Raw genomic sequence first — 22,057 nt, 5'->3', positions numbered from 1 at the left:
CCAAGAAGCAGAATTCTTTTTCAACCCTGCCATGGAGCTGGGGCTTTCCGTGATGGGCTCTGCCCCTCCCCCTGGCATGGAAGCTTCCAGGAGTCAGGCCAGCAGGTCCTCTGGGGCTCCAGCTCCCATCACAGAGTAGGATTCCTAGGAAGGTTTGATGATGCATGCGTGCACAGCTCAGGAATCTAGCCTCCCTGCTCCCTGCCCCCGCCTGCACTTCAGTATGTCTGCATCACAAAGTGGCTGCAATAAGGAAAGTTCGCTTGCACAGACTGGCCCTGACCCCAGGAAGCCAGGCCAGGGGGCAGGTATTCACGATGGAGGAGAATTGCCCATAGGTCACTCACCCCAGGACATGCTGGCCCCAGGGATTGGAAAACTTAGGAAATAGTATTGAGAAATTTGGGGCCACCCCAGGGAGGGGCAGGAGGCGGGGAAAGGGCCGAGGGCAGATAAGAGACTGTGTCCAGGGCTGCATTCACACTTCCCAGTCCTCTCCCTCCGTCCCTCTGTCCCTCTGTCCCCCTATCATCCCTGCACCATGGGACCTGCCTCAGGTCCCAGCCTGCTGCTGCTGCTGCTGACCAGCCTGCCCCTGGCCCTGGGAGACCCTCTGTGAGTAGTCACCACCCTCCCCCTCAACAAGGTTTCTTTAGGGCCCAGATCCCCGCAGAATCCAGGGTACACTGGGCACCCACTGAGTCAAGCAGATTTTGACTCGATCCTGTAGAACTACCCTGCAGGGGTCCTGAAACTGTCATCTTTATGGGAACACACTGCCTCTCCTTTCTCCCTTGGAGTGGCTGGTGGGCTCAAACCACTGACCTTCCGGTTAGCACCACCTGGGCTCCTGATGGGCAGAGGAGACTCCCTAAATTTGGCCTGCCAATGGGTTGGGCTGCTTGCAGGGGGTGTGTTTGTGGAATTCCGTGGCTTGCAGCCTGTTCTGTTTGGACTTTAAATGTTTACAGATTTGGGGGTAGGGCTAACTTCAAGGGCAGCAGTTCGAAACCACCAGCCGCTCCACAGAAGCAAGACAGGGCTTTCTACTCCTGATCTCAGAAACAGGGGCCGGTCCACCTTTCCTATAGGGTCGCTGTGAGCGGGCATGAACTCGAGGGCAGTGAGTTTGGTTTGGTTTGGTCAGGGTTTCTGGCTTTGTGTACCATGTGGTTGCAATGACTTGGGCTTTGTAGGTTTGGGTTACAGGATTTTGAAGTTTGGAGGGGGGTTGTGGTGTAATAGGAGTTAGGGTTTGTAATAGGGGTTCTGGTGTAATAGGGATTAGGGTTTGTAATAGGGGTTAGGGTTTGGTGGTCTGAAATCCGGAGAGTTTTCATCCATGTGTAGATTTGGATAGTTACAGGACTGGGTGTTAGCGGTCTGGGCGGGTCCACAGAGCGATGGGGGTCTGCAGGAATGAAATCTTGCATAAGCCCAAGTGGCTGAAAGCCAAGAAGGAATGACTCTTAATTTTGTTCTCCGACCTGAGGAGGCTTTCCCAACCCTTGCCCTGCGAACACCTAGCACCTCAGAGAGCACTTGACACTAAGTGAGCGCCCTGCTGATAGGACAAGCACACCCTGTCACATAGAAATTAGGGCTGCGCTATGTAGTTCCCGGGGAAGGAGCTTGGGGCGCCACTCCCGCTGCAGAAGGGGCGCCCTGCTCACTGCAAAGCAAATGCTGAGCGAATGACTGGTTTTTGCTTTTTGGTCCCCACCCCCCACAAAAAAAGCAAAATATTCCCTTTGGATGTCTTTGGGCAAGCCAAACAGGTACTCACTCCTGTAAGCCTTTGACCCAAGCAAAGCGGCATAAAAAACTTGGAAACAGCAAGGACAGCTGCATTGTGGGAGGGCCGGGGGTGTCCCTGGGGGGAGGAAACAAGAAATGCCCTTGAGTCCACCCTGAGGGGCCTCCGGAGAAAGGCCTGGTGATCCGCTTCTGAAGAACCGGCCGGGCAAAGCCCTGCGCCCTGTTTTACCCTAACACACCTGGCTTGCCTAGAGGCCGAATTTGGGGGTGTTTGTGGGTTGGGGCGTTTAGAGGCCATGAGAGGTTCAGGTTCTGCCCTCTGGCCTTGTCCTCCTGCCCGAGTATCTCAAGTCAGGCTGGGCTTGGGGGTGGGGGGTCAGGTGACTGTGTGGGGGAGGAGGGGGCGGCTCCCGCTGAAGGAGGGGCCAGGAATGCGGATGGAGAAGCAGGGCTGGCCAAACCCCAAGCGGCCCCTGGCTGCCCTCCAGATCCCAAGTGCCTGCCCCAGTCCTCAGGGAAGGGGGCTGGACTTAGAGCGCTGCCCCATGGCACCTCCCGCCAGGTATTCCATGATCACCCCCAATGTGATACGGCTGGAGAACCCCGAGATCGTGGTCCTGGAGGCTCACGATGTGCAAGGGAACGTTCCGGTCACCGTCACCATCCACGACTTCCCGGCCAAGAAGCACGTGCTATCCAGCGAGAACACCGTGCTGACCCCCGCCAATGGCCACCTGGGCACCATCACCATGAAGGTGGGCATGGGCTGGCGCCGGCCCTCACAGCCCCTTCCGTTCCAGAGCTCCAGTACCTGGGGTGTGGGGGTAGGGATGCGCGGGCCCGTGGCAGACCCCTAGAATACCTGGTCCTGTGCCTAGATCCCAGCCAAGGACCTGAAGGCCACCAAAGGGAACAAGTTTGTGACCGTGGAGGCGGCCTTCGGGACCATCATACTGAAGAAGGTGGTGCTGGTCAGCCAGCAGAGTGGCTATCTCTTCATCCAGACAGACAAGACCATCTACACTCCGGGCTCGACAGGTGAGGGGCCCCACAGGGGAGGGCCTCTACAGGTGAGGGGGTTCTCAGGTGAGAGCCCTACAGATCAGGGGCTCCACAGGTCAGGGAGTTTGGTGACAGCGGTAGGTACATGGAGCAGGCAGATACTAAATAAAAGGTCTCCTTTCTTTGCTCCCTGCCCCCAGTCCTCTACCGAATCTTCTCTGTGGACCAGGACCTGCTGCCCATGAGTCGGACCGTGGTTGTCACCATCGAGGTACTCAAGAGCCAGGGGGCAGAGAGGAGGGTGGAGGGAGATCAAGAGGAAGAGACAGAGACACCAACACAGTGCTTGTGGACACTGTGTGACTCTGGGCTTGTCCTTTCACCTTCCTAAGTCCCAATAGCCACATCGGAAGACGAGGATAATAACCCAACACGAGCCCACTCATAAGGACCCTCCTGGGCAGAGTGGACTGGCTCCACAGGGTTTCTGAGACTATACATCTTTACGGGAGCAGACAGACACATCTTTGTCGCACTGGAGTGGCTGGTGGGTTTGAAACACCAATGGTTAGCACTCTAGCCCTTAACCCACGGTGCCACCGGGGACAATGACAGATCATTCTACCTAGTCTGTTCCCCCTGCAGCAGCCTGAGGGCACCTGTCCTACTCTGCCCACAGCCCTCCAGGGCTCGGGTCCTCCAGAGTCCTCCCATGGCCCACAGGGCCCTGCACACCCTGCCTTTCCCTTCAAATTCTCTCTCTCTCTCCTCTCCCTCCAGACCTGGAGGAGGGGAAAAGCGAGGGAGGGCGTCTGTGGAAGGGCGTTCCTCCTCACAGCATTTGGAAGGACAAAGCAAGTGACATAGGAGCCCTGGTGGCACAGTGGTTTTGCATTGAGCTGCCAACCATCAGGTCAGCAGTTTGAAACCACCAACTACACCACAGGAGAAAAAGGAGGCTTTCCACTCTAGTAAAGAGTTACACTCTCCGAAACCCACTGTGGCAGTTCTACCCTGTCCTATGGGGTCTCTGGGAGTCAGAATGGACTTGATATAGCACTGACTTGGGTTGGAAGCAAGTAACAGACAGTCTCTGGGGGTTGGGGGTGGTACAGAGGAGTCCTGGGGACACTGTCAGTTAAAGAGTCTGGCCCTTAACCCAAAGGTCAATGGATCATGGGAGAAAGACGAGGCAGTCTGTTTTGGGGCAGAGTCAGAGGCTCAGAAACCCATAGGGGCAGTTCTACCCTGTCCTCTAGGCTCACTAGGAGTCAGAATGGACCCCGCAGCAGTGGCTTGGCATTTGGGCTTAGGTGGTGTTCACAGTTTGCACTCGACTACTAACCTCAAGGTTGATAGTTGAACTCACCCCCTCTGTACCTCAGAAGAAAGGCCTGGTGATCTAGCTCCATCAGTAAAGGCCCCAGCTAAGAAAACCCTGTGGCCCCTCCTAGAGCTGACCTTCCAACCACATACACCCCAAAAACGAAACCCAACCCACCGCCACCAAGTCAATTCCGACTCACGTCTTGCTCCCTTGGAGTCCCTGGTGGGCTGGATCTGACGACCTGGTGGTTAGCCGCGCAGCACCCAGCTCATTCACAGTACTTCCTGACTTCCACGAGGAGCCTGAGGAGCCTGTTTTTAAGGGAGGCCTCCTGACCTTTAACCTTTGGCAACTGATGAACGTGTGTGTGAAGTTGGACAACACACAGTCAAGAAGCAACGCAAGCAGCTACATGTGGCTCAGCCTACTAACATATTGAACAAAGCCAACAAACTCACCACCACCAAGTCCACCTGACTCACAAGGACCCCTACTGGGCAGGGGGAACTGGCTCTGAGTTACGGAGCCTGCACCTCGTTGTTGCTGCTGTTGTTAGGTACGACCGAGTTGGTTCTGACCCGTAGCGACCCTCTGCACAGCAGAACACAATGCCGTCCTGTCCTGTGCCGTCCTCACAGTTGCCCCTGTGTTTGAGCTCTTTGTGGCAGCCACTGGGCCTGTCCGTTCTCCTTGAGGGCCCCCCTCTTTCGCTGCCCCGCTGCTTTACCAAGCACGAGGTCCTTGACCAGTGACAGCTCTCTCCTGGCTCTTTATGGGAGGAGTAAGACTCGTCTTTCTCCTTCAGAGCGACTGGTGGTTTCCAACTGCTGACCTTGCGGTTTAGCAGCACAATGTGTAAACCACTATGTCACCGGGGTTTCACTGACATACTTAGCAGCCCGCCCCCCAAAAAACACCCTCAAACTCACCGCCACTGAGGCAATTCTGACTCATAGCAACCCTTTAGGACAGAGTAGAAATGCCCCCTGTGGGTTTCAAACTGCTGACCCTTGTGATTAGTAGCCCAAGACTTTATATTATCATAGTGTCTGGATAATTAGTGCTTACTCCATGCTAGTTATTATTATTCCTCGGGGTCACTGATAACAATGAGTTCATGGTTATATGTTACTTCTGCCCTGAGCCAATAATCGTCGCTATTTTGAGGATATGCAAATGAAGTACAGAGAGATGCAGGAACTTGCTTGCCTCCGCTGGCAACCAGCACCATCGTGATTTGAATTCAGGGTGGCTGCTCCTGGTGCAGCGAGGGCTTGGGACAGGAGAGGTGGGAAGAGCCAAAGGGTTGGGCTGACCGCTGACGCCCCTCCTGCGTCTGCTCCCAGACACCTGATGGCGTTCCCGTCAAGAGAGACCCCATGACTTCTCAAAACCAGTTTGGCATCTTGTCCTTGCTTTGGGACATTCCGGAATTGGTGAAGTATGTCAAACCCTCCAGGAGGGGGGCTGGGGTTCCTGGGTCCTCAGAGAGGGCGGTGGGGGCTGCCAGGCTGTGGGACACTCACCCGGGCCTCCCTGCCCCCCTCCAGCATGGGGCAATGGAAGATCGTAGCCCACTACGAGGACAGCCCACAGCAGGTTTTCTCCAAGGAGTTTGAGGTGAAGGAATACGGTAAGAGATGACGCTGCGGGTGGGGCCCCCAGCCCTGATCTCCGGTTCTTGCTCCACTAACGTCCTCTCTCCCCGCGCAGTGCTGCCGAGCTTTGAGGTCCAGCTGGAGCCAGCGGAGAAATTCTACTACATTGATGACCCCAAGGGCCTGCCGGTCACCATCAAAGCCCGGTGAGGAGTGGGACCGGGGCAGTGCCACGGACTGGGCGGGGCCAAGGTGGGCGGGGCCCGGGCATGTGGTGTGGGCGGGGCCAGGCGGGCGGTGTGGGCGGGGCCAGGCGGAGCGGCGCTGAGACCCTCCTGGCCTCCACAGGTTCTTGTATGGGAAGAGCGTGGAGGGAATGGCCTTCGTCATCTTCGGCGTGCAGGACGGCGACCAGAGGATTTCGCTGACCCAGTCCCTCAGCCGAGTCCTGGTACCTGGCCCAGGGCCCCCTGAGCCTCTCCGCCCCCTGAGCTTCCTACAGCTCTCTTCACCCTCTCAGACACACCCATCATGTCCCCTGGCCCCAGAGTCGCCCCCCTCCCCGCCCTGCCCCCTACACCCCTCTGAGCGCTCATGTCCCCGCAGATAGAGGACGGTGTCGGGGAGGCAGTGCTGAGACGAGATGTCCTGCTGAAAGGGGTGCAGCCCTCGCAGGCTGATGCCCTGGTGGGGAAGTCCTTGTATGTGTCTGCCACGGTCATCCTGCACTCGGGTGAGGCCCGCGCACGGAGGGGAGCACCTGTCCCAGGGCGCAGGAGGCCCTGTCTGAGGGGGGAGGTCCAGTCCAGTCTGAGCTGGAAGTCCTGTCTGAGTGGGGTGGTCCAATCCTGTCTGAGCGGGGAGGTCCAGTCTGAGGGGAGAGGTCCAGTCCAGTCTGAGAGGGAAGTCCTGTCTGAGGGGCGTGGTCCAGTCCTGTCTGAGCGGGGAGGTCCAGTTCTGTCTGAGAGGGAAGTCCTATCTGAGGGGGTTGGTCCAGTCCTGTCTGAGCTGGGAGGGCCAGTCTGAGGGGGGAGGGCCAGTCCGAGGGGGAAGTCCTGTCTGAGCGGACAGGTCCAGTCCTGTCTGAGCAGGGAGGTCCAGTCTGAGGGGGAAGGTCCAGTCCAGTCTAAGGGGGGAGGGCCAGTCCGAGGGGGAAGTCCTGTCTGAGGGTAGAGGCCCTGCCTCAGCACAGAGGCCCAGCTTGGGACAGGCTGCGGGTGGAGGGGCTGGTCTGAGAAGGGTACAGGGAGGCCCAGTCTAGGGGAGAGACTCAGGTGGAGAGGAGCCAGTGGGAGGAGCAGGCCCCGTATCCAGATGGGGTGCAGTGTGCAGGGGGGGGGTCCAAGTGTGCAGAGGGGGGCAGCTGGAGGAGGCAGGCCCAGTCTGAGGGGAAAAAAGACATCTGTCCTCACGGCTGCCCCTGCCCCTCCCAGGCAGTGACATGGTGGAAGCGGAGCTCAGCGGGATCCCCATCGTGGTCTCCCCCTACCAGATCCATTTTACCAAGACGCCCAAGTTCTTCAAGCCAGCCATGCCCTTTGACCTCATGGTGAGACCCTGGACGGGGCTTTACACCCACCTTGCCCCCTGACTCTCCACCCCTCTGGATCCTCCTCCACTTGCCCTCGTCCATCCCCAACAGGTCTTCGTGACGAACCCCGATGGCTCCCCAGCCGGCCAAGTCCCCGTCATGGTCCAGGGCACCAAGGTGCAGTCCTTAACCCAGGAGGATGGGGTGGCCAAGCTGAGCGTCAACATGCGAGACAGCCGGAGCCCCGAGACCATCACCGTGAGTCGCTCGCTCCAGGAAGCCACCCACTTCCCCCCCAGGAAGACCCCTTCCCATGCACATAGGGGTCCTGCTACAGGTAGAGAAAAGGGGGCCTCATTGGCATAAAGGAACCCTCATTTGCACAGTGGATTCCTCCTGGGCACAGACGAGTCCCCATTCGCACAGTGGGACCCTAATATTTGCTCCAAGGGGCCAGCCTCTTGCACAGAGGCATTTCTCATTTGCACAAGGACTCTCATTGGTCTAGCGGGTTCTCATTTGCATACCAGATGTTCCCTTGCATTCAACCCTCCTTGAATGTCAGTGGGGCCCCGATGATTGCAGGAAGGGGTTCAGCCTCTTGCACAGAGGGATTCTATTTTTGAACAGTGGGGTTCGGTCACTTACATAGATCACTTTCATCCGCCTAGGGTGGGGGCTCCCTGCTGGCACCAAGGGGTCCTACATATGTGTGGGGATGTCTTCATTTGTGTAGAGGGGTTCACGTTTGTACACTGGGCTCGTGACCTTTGCACCAAGCAGCCCCTTCTTTGCACAGTGGGGTCTGGTTTGCATAGGAGGGGGGCTCCTTTGTCCGGTGAGGGTCCTCTTTCTGGACAGAGAGGGGTCTCCATTTGCATAGAGGGCCCCTGCCATTTCTGCAGTGGGGTCTGTCACCGGCCTGCCATGGATGGGCCTCTTCTGCATGTGTTTATCCCCCGGACACGCGCGCATGCGCGCGCACACACACACACACACACACACGGACCCTGGATCTTGCTGGGGCCCTGCAACATATGCATTCGCACAGAGGGCTCAGTTCTCCTGGCTCTTGTGGCCTGGCTGTGTGGCACCCCACTGGGAGGGGACATGGCTCAGGCACCTTTCCCAGCTTCTACAGGCCGCTCCAGCCCTTGGCTGATGACTTCCTCCTCCACCTTCCCAGCAAGCTGTGTGGCATCATCTGCTCTTTCTCCCACCTGTGCTTCCAGCATTCTTCTTTGACTCGCCCTTGCTGTTGCTGTAATGGACTTAACCTTGACTCAACTGGTCCCATGGAAAGAGGCCCTGCCTGGTCCTGTGCCAATCCCATGACCAGCTGGGGGGTCAAACTTCTGTTGGTCTAATGCGTTTTCACTGGCCAATTTTGGGAAACAGCTCGCCAGGCCTTTCTTCCTGGTCTGTTGTTGCCTGAAAGTCTCAGGGAAACCCGTTCAGTGTCTGTGTTAGGCCGGGTTGTCTGGAGAAGCAAAACCAGCAATACTCCTATATGAGAACTTTATAGCAAGAAGAAGTTTTATGGTTTTATGTGTAAGAGAAGGCGTCCCAGCCCAGACCATTCCCCAGGTCCAATATGTCAGGTACCAGGACCCGCTTCAGACCCGAGACCAAGGACACAGAGAAAAGCGGGATGCGGGGATAGCACAAGCTGGTGGGTGCAGTGGCATGGATCCAAAGTTGCTGGGAACATGGAAGGGTGCTGACAGTTCTCAGGGTCGGGTGGCCCCATGTGGCACAGAGTGCCAGCAAGCAGGAAGGGGCCGAGAGAGGCGAGGTTCCCTTATAAAAGACCACATCCCCAAGAAGGCATCACCAGGCTGCTACCTGATTGGTCCGCCGGACTCCACCCTCTACACTTTCACACAGGGGCAAGTTGACATAAAATCTAACTGCCACCATATCCTGGCAACACATCAGCCTCCACTGGCAGATGAGGGGTGTGGCCGTGCTTGAGAGCTACTGGCTAGGAATGAACGGGTCTCCTGCATGGAAAGCAAGAATTCTGCCACTGCCCCCTGCCCCTCCCAGACACAAACCAAACAAACAAATAACCAAACTGGCTGCTGTCCACTTGCTTCCACTCTTAACATCCTGATCTCCAACTAGCCTTGGGCCAGGTTCCTGGGACGTGGCTGTGGGCCCTCTGGGGCCATTATTAACACACCTGTCCCCACCCAGGTGCGAACAAACAAGGACAACATCCCTGAGGGCCGGCAGGCCTCCAGGACCATGCAGGCCCTCCCCTACAGCACCATGGCGAACTCCAACAACTTCCTGCACCTGTCTGTGCCCCGCTTCGAGCTCAAGCCAGGCGAGACCCTCAACGTCAACTTCCACCTGCGAGCAGACCCCAACGTGCAGAAGAATATCCAGTACTACACCTACCTGGTCCGTGCCACCTGCTGCCCCCCTCCTCCTTGCCCCTCCAGCCCCGCCAGGGCTCTCCCCGCCACCCCACTCCCTGACTCCTCCCTCCTCCATGTCTCCCCAGGTCATGAACAAGGGGAAGCTGCTGAAGGCAGGACGCCAGGCACGGGCACCTGGCCAGGACCTGGTGGTGCTCCCGCTGACCATTACCACGGACTTCATCCCCTCCTTCCGCCTGGTGGCTTACTACACGATGATGGGCACCAATGGCCAGAGGGAGATCGTGGCCGACTCGGTGTGGGTGGACGTCAAAGACTCCTGTATGGGCACGGTGAGCTGCCGGGGTCTCTCCCCGTACATACGTTGGAGGATGGCAGCCTCTTCACTGCCTTCTCCGCCTTGCCTCCCTCCAGCTCCGCCCCCCCCCACCCCACCCCCTGAGTCAGCTCTCTGCCCCTTGTCGGTTTGCATAGAGGCATCCTGTTAGCAGGGAGGGCCATTTCTCTTGTGCGTGGAGGGGTCCTGTCATCCACATGAGGATGTGTTCATTTGCATGGACAGGTTCCCCTTTGCATGAGGGTTTTGGTTTTTTCTTGCATTTGCATGCAGATGTTCTCTGTTTGCATGGAACCCCCAAACCCAAACCCAACTCACTGGGGTCAATGCCAACTCATAGCAACCGCCCCGGTGGGTTTCCCAAGACTATAATTCTTCATGAGAGTAGAAAGGCTCAGCTCTCTCCTGGGGAGCTGCTGGTGGTTTCGAACTGTTGACCCTGTGGTGGGCAGCCCAATGCATTACCACTTTGCCACCAACGCTCAACACTAAACTCACTGCCATCGAATTGATGCTGACTCACAGCGACCCTTTATAGGAGTACAAAGTTCCATCTTTCTTGGCTGGTGAGTTAGCAGCCCAACATGTAGCTCCTTATTTGCGTGGAGCGGCTGTTTATTTGCATAGAAGGGGGTTGCTTCATTTGCATGGAGGGGCATCTGCTAGCACAATGGGGTTCTCCTCTAGAAGGCACCTCCCTCTTCCTCCTGTCCATTTTGTCTCCTCTTCCCTCCGGACTTCAGCCCCAGGGCATCTCTGCACCCCAGGTTTTCTCTGACTTCCTGTCTGGCTCCCACCTCTGTCATCAGTCGGTCTATCTCTCTTCTCCCAGACCCCTCCTTTCTCTCTCCTTTGGTCCAGCTCAGGACCGCCACTGACCTTGACTGCCCAGGACTGGGGCCTCGGAGGGTGAACTCCCCCCTCACACCCCTGTCCTCCCTTCAGCTGGTGGTCAAAGGTGGAGGGAAGGATGAGAGGACGTATTTGCCAGGACAGCAGATGTCCCTTAAGATAGAAGGTGACCAAGGAAGCCGAGTCGGGCTGGTGGCTGTGGACAAGGGTGTCTTCGTGCTAAACAAGAAGAACAAGCTGACTCAGAGCAAGGTAAGCACCGGCCTTGAGCTAGGGTCTGGTAGAAGATGGAAGGGCCAAAGGCTGGGGCTGAGCTGGGGCACACAGCGAAGGGCCAGGCTGGGGCTAAGTGTGGGCCGGTAGCAGACATTAGAAAGGACAAGAAATAGAGATTAGAATGGACAGGAACGTGGGATGATTGCAGTGGAGATTGGCATGGATGAGGAAGGAGTGAGTTGAAGCAGAGCTTAGGAAGGGTGTGGCTACGGAGATGGGTGGAGGTGGAGGCGGAAACTGTAAATGGACCAGGGCTACAGGCAGGGATGACCAGGGGATGGCGTAGGACCGGGCAGTGTTTCGTTCCATTGACTGTAGGGCCACTACCAGTTGTAAGTGACCCGACATCACCCAACAACGCCATGGCCAGAGGAATGGGCAGTTTCACCTTACTGCCCAGCTCCAAGGGTCCAGTCGCTGCCAGCTTTGGAGCCGCCCAGTGTGGAAGCCTGGGCCTGGGAGGGAGCTCAGGATTGGGGAGGAGGGTGGATGTGGGGTTGGACAGTGTGTTGCAATGAAGATGGGGATGACAATGAGGTGGGAGGGAGAATGGAGATGGGGTGAGGAATGGGGTGGACGTTGGCCTGGGGATGCAGATGGCCATGGGGTTGAGAATGGAGGTGATGGGCATGGGAACAGAGTGGGGAATGATGGATGGATTGCGATCAGAGAGAAGGATGGGTTGGAGAAGAGTTGAGAGGGGAGTTCAGGGTGGCATTGGGTTGGAGGTGGGGCTGGGGCTAGAATTAGGAATGATGATATAATGGAGTTGGAGATGGAGCTGGGTAAGGGGGACTGGTGGGCTGGGCGGGGAGGGGAGATTAGGGCAGGGATAGGGTGTAGGTGATGGTGGGGATAGGTAGGGATAGGCATGGGAAAGGTGTGGGGGGAGGAGAAGGTGGGCTGGGGTACCCAGGGGACAGGGGTGCTCAGGGAAAGGACTAGGTGGACTAGGGAATGTGGTTGGGGCGAGGCACATAGGCATCTTGGTGACCTGGAGGAGGCACTGCCGGGCTGAGCAACCCCGGTCCTTGGCCCCCTCTCCCCGACAGATCTGGGACGTGGTGGAGAAGGCAGATATTGGCTGCACACCAGGCAGCGGAAAGGACTTTGCTGGCGTCTTCAAGGATGCGGGCCTGGCCCTTCAGACCAGCAAGGGCCTGCAGACCATCGACAGGACAGGTGACGGTGCAGCTAGTGTCCAGTCCAGGAAGGGACAGTGCCTCTACCCTACACCCTCGGGGCAGTGCATCCCAGTGGTTAGGAGCAGGACTCTGGAGTCAGGGGACCAGGATTTAAATCCTCCCTCTACCACCAACTAGCGAACTGCTTCTCTCCGAGCCTCAGTTTTGCCATCTGGTTAATGGGAGCCATGGCAGCCTGAACTTCCTGTTGCTCTAAGGAAAGAGCCGAGGTCACACCGAAACCAGAAAAGAAAACAGTAAAACCCCTCACTGCCAGCGAGCCAATGCCGACCCATAGTGACCCCACAGGACGGGCTAGACCTGCCCCTATGGGTTTCCCAGACTGTAGCTCTTGAGGGGAGTAAGTACAAAGCTCTTTCTCCCGCAGAGTGGCTGACCTTGCAATAAGCAGCCCAGTGTGCAACCGCGATAGCACCAGGGCTTCTCAAGGCCACACAGTGGGCACTTAACCTACCACGGCCCCTCTCCTCCTGCCCCCTCAGACCCCGAGTGCCCGAAGCCAGCCACCCGCCGCCGCCGCTCCGTGCAGCTGATGGAGAAGAGGACTGACAAAGGTGGGAGCCCACGCCCCGCCCCGCGCCCCAGAACCCGGCCCAGGTCCCCTTGTAGGAGCAAGCGAGGGAGGCGGGGAGCACCTGACCCTGGGGAAGTTCTCCCTGGGGTCTACCCCGAGTGCCTCCTGCTTCAAGGCCCTGTGGCTGAGGGTCTAATGGGCTCCCACAGCGGGCCAGTACCAGGACAAGGAGCTGCGCAAGTGCTGTGAAGGGGGCATGCGGGAGAACCCCATGGGATTCTCGTGCGAGCACCGGAGCCAGTACGTCCTGGGCGAGTCGTGCATCAAGGCCTTCCTGGACTGCTGCCTCTACATCGCCAAGCTGCGGAGCGAGCTCAGGAGGGACAACCCCCTGGACCTGGCCAGGAGTGAGTGGGACTGCAGGGGCCCGAGGCTGGGGCTGAGCGGGGAGGACAGCCCTGACCCTGAGAGGGGTTCTTGTCTGAGGAGGAGGAGGTTCCTGTCTCAAGGGGGAGGAGGCCCTGTCTGAGGTGCTGGGATGGAATCTCTCTCTGATGTGGGAGGAGGCTCTTATCTGAGAGAGGAGATTGTCTCTGAGGTGGGGAGGGGGGTAGGATGAAGTATCCCTGTCTGAAGGGGGAGGACATCCCTGTCTGAGGGGGGAGGACTACACTAAAGGAGCAGGGCACCCTGTCTGAGGAAGGAGGATACCCCTCTGTCTGAGGGAGGACACCCGTCTGAGGGGGTAGGACACACCTGCCTGGGGTGGGGAGAGGACCTCCCTATCTAACAAGGAGAAGGTCCTGTCTGAAAGAGGAGGACATCCCTGTCTCAGGGGGAAGAGTGTCTGTTTCTGAGCCAGGGAGGGGGTTCCAGGAGGAGGGTGTCCCTGAGAGAGGAGGACACACTGTCTGAGGTTGGCCGGGGAAGGGGGGGGGCAAGGATGTCCCTATATGGATAGGAGGCCCCTTCTGTAAGGGGGAGGTGTCCCTGACTGAGCAGGAGACTGCCCTCTCTGGGTGGGTGGGATGGATGCTTCTGGTCTAAGGGGGGAAGACATCCTGTCCTCACGTGGCATTTACAGAAGGACCTGAGGCATAACTGCCACTTGCTGAGGGGCGCTGAGCCCCAGTGTTGTCAGCCACTCCTTTTTGTCCACACCCGGCAATCGATCTCAAGGTGAGACAGGTCTTTCGGCAGGCCTGGCGGTGTCGTTATGCATCGGGTGCCCGTCCATCTCATTGAGAGCCTTCTTTTTTTTTTTTTTAATGAACTACTTTTATTGGGGGCTCTTACAGCTCTTCTCACAATCTATCCATCCGTCCATTGTATCAAGCACACTTGTACATATGCTGCCATCATCATTTTCAAAGCATTTTCTTTCTACTTTGAGCCCTTGAGATCCTCATCTTCCCCCTCTCCCTCCTTCATGAACCCTGGATAAATTATACTTTATTATTCTCATACTTACATCATCCTCTGTCACCCTTTCTCCCCGCCCAGGCACGAAGCCCTTCTCCAGGGCCTCATCTCTCCCGCTAACACCCCAAGAAGGTGAGACCAAGTCTTGCTATCCTTGCTTCAAAGGGACATGCTGGTTGTACTTCCAAGATAGACCTGTCTGTCCTTCTGGCAGCCCATGGTACTTTTAATAGTCTTGGCCAGCACCACGTTCAAATGCACGGAGTCTTCCTCCATCCTCCTTATTCACATGCAGATGAGGCCACTGGAAAAGAAAAACAAAACCCTGGCATCAGCCAGTCAGGAGCATCTCAGTCCTCAAAGGAACATCCTTGCTTTTCAACGCTTTAAAGCGGTCTTGTGCGGCAGATTGACCTAATGCAATGTCTGTAGACCTCTTGGCTGCTGCTTTCCCTGAGCATTGATTGTGGACCCAAGCAAGACAAGTCCTTGATGATTTAATTCTCTTCTCCCTTTGTCATGCTATTACTACCTGTTGGTCCCCTTTTGAGGATCATAGTCTTCTTTGCAAGAACAAAGAGCTTGAAGGAGTTTTACATTCAACCTTCCTGTGAGTGATGGGCTACCTAGGCAGGCCCCACAGTCCCTGCCCCAGGGATGCAGCCCTGAGACTTTCTTCAGCAAAGGAGAGCGAGCCTGCCACAGCCAACAAAACAGCTAAGCTCCTGGGACGTGTTTGTAGGCCTGTGGGAGGGTGCCAGCTCTGGGTAGTGCCCCTGGGACTGCTAACCCAGGGATGGCTTCCCTCAGAGCCCGGGTGGATTTTAGCATCCGTGGAATTCCACCCCCTTCCTTGTTATGGCAACAAATAACAAAGGAGGCGAAATTCCACAGAGGAAGAGAGTCCTGCGGGAGATGTGGGCCATTCCGTTATGGGCTGCTGCGTCAGGGGTTCCAACCCACTCACCGCTCTGGCCGAGAAAGATGAGGCTGGCTGCTCCCCCAAAGATCGTCTCAGAAACCCCAGGGAGCAGTCCTTCTCTGCCCTAGAGGGTGGCGAGGAGGTGGAATGGACCCCACAGCAGGGGGTGTGTTTTGTTTTCATTCTGTTACGAACACACAGTCTCGTTAATTATTTTTTTGATTAGACGTTTTCAAAAGCCCAGCCAGGGTTGAATTCGATTCCAGTCCAATCTGGTTTTCTTGCTGTCTTCGTTTCTTAGAGCTACTGTAACAGAGACACCACAAGGGGGTGGCTTTTAGGAACAGGTATGGAGTTTCTCACAGTTTGCTGCTGTCAGATGCCGTTGAGTCAGCTCCGAACCGACTTAAGCACGACCTTCTGTACAAACAAGTGAAACACCGCCTGGTCGCGTGCCATCCTCACTATTGCTCTGACGTTCGAGCCCATTGATGAGCCGCTGTGTCCATCCATCCGCTGGGTCCATCCATCTTGCCGACCATCTCCTTCTTTTTAGCTCAATTTAAACAGCTCAAACTCACTTCCGCCGAATCAAGACGGACTCATCGTGACCCCCTGTGGGCTTCTGAGATTGTAACTGTTTATGGGCCTAGACAGCCTAGTCTTTCTCCCTCAGAGCTGCTGCTGGTTTCGAACTGCCGACTGTGTGGATAACCACCAGGACTCCTAGTTTAGGCAGCCAAAGTCAGAATTCAGCATGTGGCTCTAGGGGAAGAGCCTTCATCTCTATCAGCATCTATCATCTGTCTTTCTATCATCTATCTAAACCAGTTCTCCACAGGTCCATCCTGCCTCATGGTGACCCCACATGAGTCTGGGCATTGCGAGGCCCCCAGGGATTGCAATGGCTGATTTTGGAGAAGTAGATTGCCAGGCCTTTCTTCCGAGGTGGGCTTGACCCTGGAATCGTTGGGCTAGCAGCCTCGTGTGTGAACACCCACTCACCCAGGAACTCCAGTCCAGCCTCTAGTGGCTCACAGCCCTGGGCTTGTAGGTTCTCCTACCTGCCTTCCATCGGGTAGCCTGTCTTCCCTTGAGTGTGCCTGCCTGTCCCCAGGTCTCTGCAGCTCCTTGTCACTCAGAAGCGATGAGGTTTAGGACCCAGACTACACAGAGAGAGCCTCATTTCACAAATCAAAGAAAACCTCAGGCCCAAACGAGTACAACCACAGGCGCAGGGGTTAGGATGCCAACCTGCCGCCTGGAGAGTCGAAATTTAATCTAATGCTTGCTAATTGTGATACAATGGTTCTAGAGGCCGCCCCATCTTCAGTGGCCCCCATCAAGTCTGGGGATACTCTCAACCTACATGGTTAACATACCTCTTGAGGACAGCAAATATAAGGCCCTGGGCCCATGAAAGACCCGTAAAAATGTTCCTATTTCTTTGACATGGAAGGACACAAAGTGAATACAAACCAACTGGAATTTTATTAATCTTTATACACATGAAGCCATGAAACATAAGTTTTACTTGTATAAGTTTTTTGTGTTTTTTTTAAAAGAGGAACGAGTGTCTGAGTTCTCTCGTGCTGTTATAGCAGAAAATCCATAAGTGAATGGTGTTACAGGGTATGATGTCACCGTTTAGAAAGTGACAAGCCTGAATTCAGGGCATCAGCTCTAGGGCAAGGCTCTCTCTCTTACTGTGGAGTCTGGGGGAAGTCCTTGTCTCCCGTCAATGGACATGGGCCTGGCATTCCCTGGAGATCCCCCTGTGTTTGGGCATCAGTCTTTCCTCGGTCTAGGCGGTTCTCAGCACTGGGGCTCTGGGTCCAATGGATATGCCCTTTCTTGGTAGTAAGTGCTCAGGGTCCCTCAGACCTCTGCTGGCTTGATTTCTTCTGAATCCTGAAAGAGGTTGTTGATTCAAGATCCAGCCTAAAACCTTGTAGATGGGATGCTGCTTCATTAGCATAACTGCCTCTAATTGGGCCTGGGTTACCACCACAGCAGGGAGGATGGACCACAGAGGATAATTACGTCAGTGCTCAAAAGGGAGGATAATCACATCAGACTGAGCGTCAAGTCCCAGCCAAGTTGACACACTTTTTGTTTGCGGGGGCGGGGCCACAACTAAATCCATGACAGGGGAACATCCAAGATCAACAAAGTGTAGGAGTTCACGGAAGTCCTAATGGGGTGCTGGGTGGGTTTTGTGGCTAAGACTCTTTCCTGGGCTGTAGCGGTAGCTCAGTGGGACTGGGGTGGGGGCAGATCTGCCCTGACCTCCCCCACCTTCACCTCCACCCCGCCACCAGGTGAGCTGGATGAAGACATAATCCCAGAAGAAGACATCACGTCCAGGACCCAATTCCCTGAGAGCTGGCTGTGGGTCACAGAGGATCTCAAAGAGCCAGGGAAAAACGGGTATGTCCGGAAACTCCCCAGCCCTGCTTGGGTCCCCACCCCAGCCATGGAAAACCCCACCATTTAATTTACCTGCATCACCAGGCCCCGTCACTTCCCTTCCCTTGGCCTCTGGGGAGTACGGCAGGTTTGTGCTCAGCTGATAACCGTCAGGTGACAGGTTCAAATCCACTTAGCGCTCCAGCGAAGAGCGTCGTGGTGACTTGCCTCAGTTAAGGTTGTTGTTACCATTAGTCATCAACATGTTAATTCTGACACCTGGCTACCCTGTGTGTGTGTGTGGGTGGGGGGGGCAGGAGCGGGAGCCACTGCTGGGAGGAGAGGGGTGTTTCCAAGGCTGCGACCTTTCAGAAGCAGCTTCCAGACCAGCTGCCTCTGGGTGGGCTCGAACCACCTCCGTTTCCGTTAGTAGTTGAGTGCTTAACGCAGCCATCCTTCCGACAAAATCCTCTGGAGCAGTTCCGCTCTGTACCAGGTGGGGCGCCAGGAGCCGGGCTTCCTACCTGGGCCGCCCCTCCTCCCCCACCCCCTGATGCCTTCAGCCTCCCCCATTCCCACCCAGAATCTCCACCAAGAACATGAACATCTTTCTGAAAGACTCCATCACCACATGGGAGATTCAGGCCGTGAGCATGTCCGATAAGAAAGGTGAGAGGAGGTGGTGGCCATTCTTGGGACAAGGGCCTGGGGGTGCGGTGGGGGGCGGCTCCGGATTTTCTGGGTGGCTTACATCCTGAGCCCTGGCTATGGGGAGGGGGGGGGGCTAGGCATCATTCGTTGTATGCAGAGGATCATTGTCGTTGCCACACAGTCAGCAATCACCCTTGACTCTTGTGGACACCCCATGTGTGCAGAGGCGAACGGGGCTCGCCTGCACGGTTTTCAGTGGTGGAGACTGCGCAAGTAGATTACCGGGTCTTTTCTTTGTCCCTTGAGGCACCTTGGGGTGGGCTTGAACCTGCAACCTTCTGGCCAGCAGCTGAGCCCGTCCAGTGCTCGTGCCACCCGAGGCTCCCAATCAGCGCGTTATTGGTCGGTGCATCCTTGAGCCGCCCGACGGCGTCTCGGACGGCTGTCAAAGGGGAAAAGGGGGAAGCCTTCAAGGAAAGGGATGAACACAGTGGCTGCAACGGTGGGCTCAGGCAGCGGAACGCTTGTGAGGAAGACACGGGGCCGGGCAGGGCTTCCTTCTGTCCTGCAGAGGGTCACTCGCTATAGGGTGGGACTGACTTGATGGCCCCTAACGACAGCAACGTGTTTCTCCTGCGCAACGGCCATCCAGAAGGTCCCTGGATAGTGCGGCTACAGATCCTCTGGTCACCCAGGCCCACGGTCCTGGGCAGCCGCGGTTAGGAACTCCCATCTGCTGCCCAGGACCTGAAGATCAGGCACTGCACTAGGAGGAGCAGAGTACACACGAGCCAAGGTTATTTTCGATCTCCCCTCTGCGCGCGGGAAACCGGGCAAAGCATGAGGAAGATGGAGGAGGAACTGATGCATTGGAATGACGGGACTGGCGAAGACTATTCAAAGTCCCTGGGACCTCCAGGAGGACAAATGGGTTTGTCTTGGAAGACAGACGTCCGGCAGCATGCTCTTTAAAGTGAGGATGGGGAGACTCGTCTCACGTACTTTGGCAACATTATCAGGAGAGACCAGTCCCCGGAGGAGGACAGCATGCTCAGTCAAGTTGAGGGCAGTGGCAAAGGGGAAGACCCTCCCCTAGGCGAGATGGATTGGCACCGTGGATGTGACCACGGGCGCCACCGGAAGGGCGGGTGTTAGGATGGCGCGGGAGCGGGCGGTGTGTCCTTCTGTGACCCATCAGGTCCAGCAGAACTGGCTCGATGGCCCTTCACAACCAGAAGTGACACAGGCCTTCTTCCCCGGCTACACATGGGTGTAGGAATCCAACTGCAAGGACAGTGTGGAGCAACTGCCCAATGTCACCGTCATCTGTGCGGACGGCACCCTGACCAAGCACAGAAGAGACGGAACCAGCCAGCGCTTCAGAAAGGAAGGTAGAGAGCCTTCGGACAGGTCACCAGGAAAGGCTGACCGTTAGAGAAGGCCATCGTGCTTGGTAAAACCGAGGGTCATCGGAAAAGAGGCGGCCCCTCAAGGAGATGGCTTGACACCGCGGCGGCAACCACGGGCTCAAAGCCAATGACTGTGAAGTTGGCACAGGACCGGGCAGCATTTCCTACTGCCATTTTTGGGGTCACTACGGATCGGAGCAGATTCAGAGGCACCTGACAAGAGCAGTTAGCCCAAAGACTGGTGGTTCGAGCCAAACCCACCCCCCGCCCCCTGCCCAGAGGTACTTCCAAAGCAAGGTCTGGTGATCTGCTTCCGAAAAGGTCGGAGCCTGGAGAACGTCATGGACTGAGCCCGGCTCTACGCTGCACACTCACAGGAGAGCCACGAGCCGGAATCAATTAGACAGCGACAACTCAGTGCGTCGTCCTGTAGTGGCATGCGTGTTGCTGTGATGCCGGGACGGGTGGCACTGGATGTCCAGGACCAGCGAGGTCAGCCAAGGTGGACAGGTTTCAGTGGAACTTATAGACCAGGAAGAAAGGCCTGGCCGTCTACTCCAAGTAGGTCACAGGCTTGAAGGCTACACGGGCCGCTGTTCCCTTCACACACACTAGGTGGAGTCATAGTCTACTTAATGGGACTTCAAAGGCACCCTGGTGATATAGCAGGCTGCTAACCACAAGGTCAGCAGTGTGAACCCACCAGCCGTCCTGCAGGGGAAAGATGAGGCTTTCTGCTCCTGTCAAGATTGACGGTCTCGGAAACCCACAGGGACAGTTCTACTCTGACTTATAGGGTCGCTGTGAGTCTGAACCCACTTGCTGGCAGTGGGTTAACAGGGAAACTGAGGCTGTCGGAAGAGCAGGGACTTGGGCCAGAAAGCAGGCCCTGTCCAGCCGCCCTCCCTCCCTCCCGCTGCCCCTGACCACTGTGCTTGGTCCCCACCCGGGTAGGGATCTGTGTGGCCAAGCCCTATGAGGTCCGGGTGATGCAGGACTTCTTCATTGACCTGCGGCTCCCCTACTCGGTGGTCCGGAATGAGCAAGTGGAGATCCGGGCCGTCCTCTACAACTACCAGAAGAATAAGATCAAGGTGGGTTCCCAAGGGGGCAGGGGCCCGGAGGCTGGGGGTGGCCTAACAGGGCACGCAGGCCCCTTACCTGAGCCCCTCTTGCCCCTGGAAGGTACGCGTGGAATTGCTGTACAATCCAGCCTTCTGCAGCCTGGCCACTGCCAAGAAGCGCCACCAGCAGGTGCTGGAGATCCAGGAGGAGTCCTCCGTGTCCATCCCCTTCGTCATTGTCCCCCTGAAGATCGGGTTCCAGGAGGTGGAGGTCAAGGCGGCCGTCTTCAACCAGTTTGTCAGCGACGGTGTCAAGAAGATCCTGAAGGTGGTGGTGAGTCTTTGGAGAAGCCTGCTGCCCAGGGCCTGCCTGGAAGGCTCCTCTTTTCTGTCTGGGCATTCCAGGGTGGAGGCCCCTGGACTCTGAGACACTACCAGCCCCTGTGCCCAGCTCAGGGACTTCAGAAGCAAGCCTGGGGTTAGGGGATAGACATGACTCGAGCCCTCATCTCAGGGATATTTTGTGGTTGTGGATGTTGTCCTGGGCTGCTGTCAAGTAGTACAGGCCCCCCCCCAACACACACACCAATTCATGGTCTTCCCCTTGCCCCCCAGCCTGTGTACCATGGTAGGAAATGCTGCCTGGCCCTCACCACCTTGGTCATCTGTTACAGACCAAGCTGCTGAGCCCTGTCTGTTTTTCACTGGCTGACTTTTTTTTTTTTTTTAAAGAAGTTGATCACCAGGCATTTCTTCTTAGTCTGCCCTGGTCTGGAAACTGTTGTTCAGCATCCCCACAAACAAACAAACAAAACCCAACAAGCCCAAACTCACTGCTATTGGATCGCTTCCGACTCCTCGTGACTCTATAGGTCAGAGTAGAACTGCTCCTGTGGGTTTGTGAGACTCATTCTTTCCAGGGGTAGAAAACCTCATCTATCTACAGAGGGGCAACCGGTGGTTTCAAACCGCTGACCTTGTGGTTAGCAGCCCACTGCGTAACCACTCCACCACCAGGGCTCCTCTAGGTGCCAGCGGCTTGGTGGTAATTACTCGTTTGAGTGTAGTGGTCTAGAGTCCAATCCACAATCTCTCTGAGATCTGTACTGCAAAGGCAAGACACAGGGTGGTTACGTCTGGTTCACAGCCACACAGCAGAGGCAGGCGGGCCAGGGGTGGAACAGTCCTCAGAGCAAAACTGCCAACCACTTGCCTGTGTGTGGACCATTCACTCAGCTACCTCCTCTGTCTGACCCCACCCCCATCCCTGCCCCTCCCCCAACGACGCGCAGCCCGAAGGTATCAGAGTGAACAAAACAGTGGCCGTTCGCACTCTGGATCCGGAAAGAGTGGGAAAAGGTGAGTGTGGTATGCAGGGGTGGGGCTTGAGGGG

The 22,057-nt window shown here is 56.5% G+C and overlaps 1 protein-coding gene across 1 annotated transcript in view; it reads left to right on the top strand.

The window, feature by feature from the left end:
- Positions 1–489: 489 nt before the first annotated feature.
- Positions 490–22,057, top strand: part of C3 (complement C3) — a 40,939-nt gene continuing 19,371 nt past the window's right edge. The window contains exons 1-22 of the mRNA XM_004714235.2: positions 490–615; positions 2,321–2,513; positions 2,637–2,796; positions 2,961–3,031; positions 5,434–5,528; positions 5,638–5,720; positions 5,801–5,891; positions 6,034–6,136; positions 6,292–6,418; positions 7,119–7,234; positions 7,328–7,474; positions 9,416–9,625; positions 9,729–9,935; positions 10,886–11,044; positions 12,121–12,250; positions 12,756–12,827; positions 12,997–13,194; positions 17,453–17,561; positions 18,124–18,209; positions 20,555–20,694; positions 20,786–20,998; positions 21,957–22,023. Coding sequence (XP_004714292.1) covers positions 542–615; positions 2,321–2,513; positions 2,637–2,796; positions 2,961–3,031; positions 5,434–5,528; positions 5,638–5,720; positions 5,801–5,891; positions 6,034–6,136; positions 6,292–6,418; positions 7,119–7,234; positions 7,328–7,474; positions 9,416–9,625; positions 9,729–9,935; positions 10,886–11,044; positions 12,121–12,250; positions 12,756–12,827; positions 12,997–13,194; positions 17,453–17,561; positions 18,124–18,209; positions 20,555–20,694; positions 20,786–20,998; positions 21,957–22,023 — 2,851 coding nt within the window. The 5' untranslated portion in view covers positions 490–541. The remainder of the gene's footprint in view (positions 616–2,320; positions 2,514–2,636; positions 2,797–2,960; positions 3,032–5,433; positions 5,529–5,637; positions 5,721–5,800; positions 5,892–6,033; positions 6,137–6,291; positions 6,419–7,118; positions 7,235–7,327; positions 7,475–9,415; positions 9,626–9,728; positions 9,936–10,885; positions 11,045–12,120; positions 12,251–12,755; positions 12,828–12,996; positions 13,195–17,452; positions 17,562–18,123; positions 18,210–20,554; positions 20,695–20,785; positions 20,999–21,956; positions 22,024–22,057) is intronic.

Source organism: Echinops telfairi, unplaced genomic scaffold, assembly GCF_000313985.2.
Source record: "Echinops telfairi isolate 266 unplaced genomic scaffold, ASM31398v2 ScPeMD7_7459;HRSCAF=8497, whole genome shotgun sequence".
Taxonomy (NCBI): Eukaryota; Metazoa; Chordata; class Mammalia; order Afrosoricida; family Tenrecidae; genus Echinops; species Echinops telfairi.
This window is presented reverse-complemented; position numbering and strand designations above follow the sequence as displayed.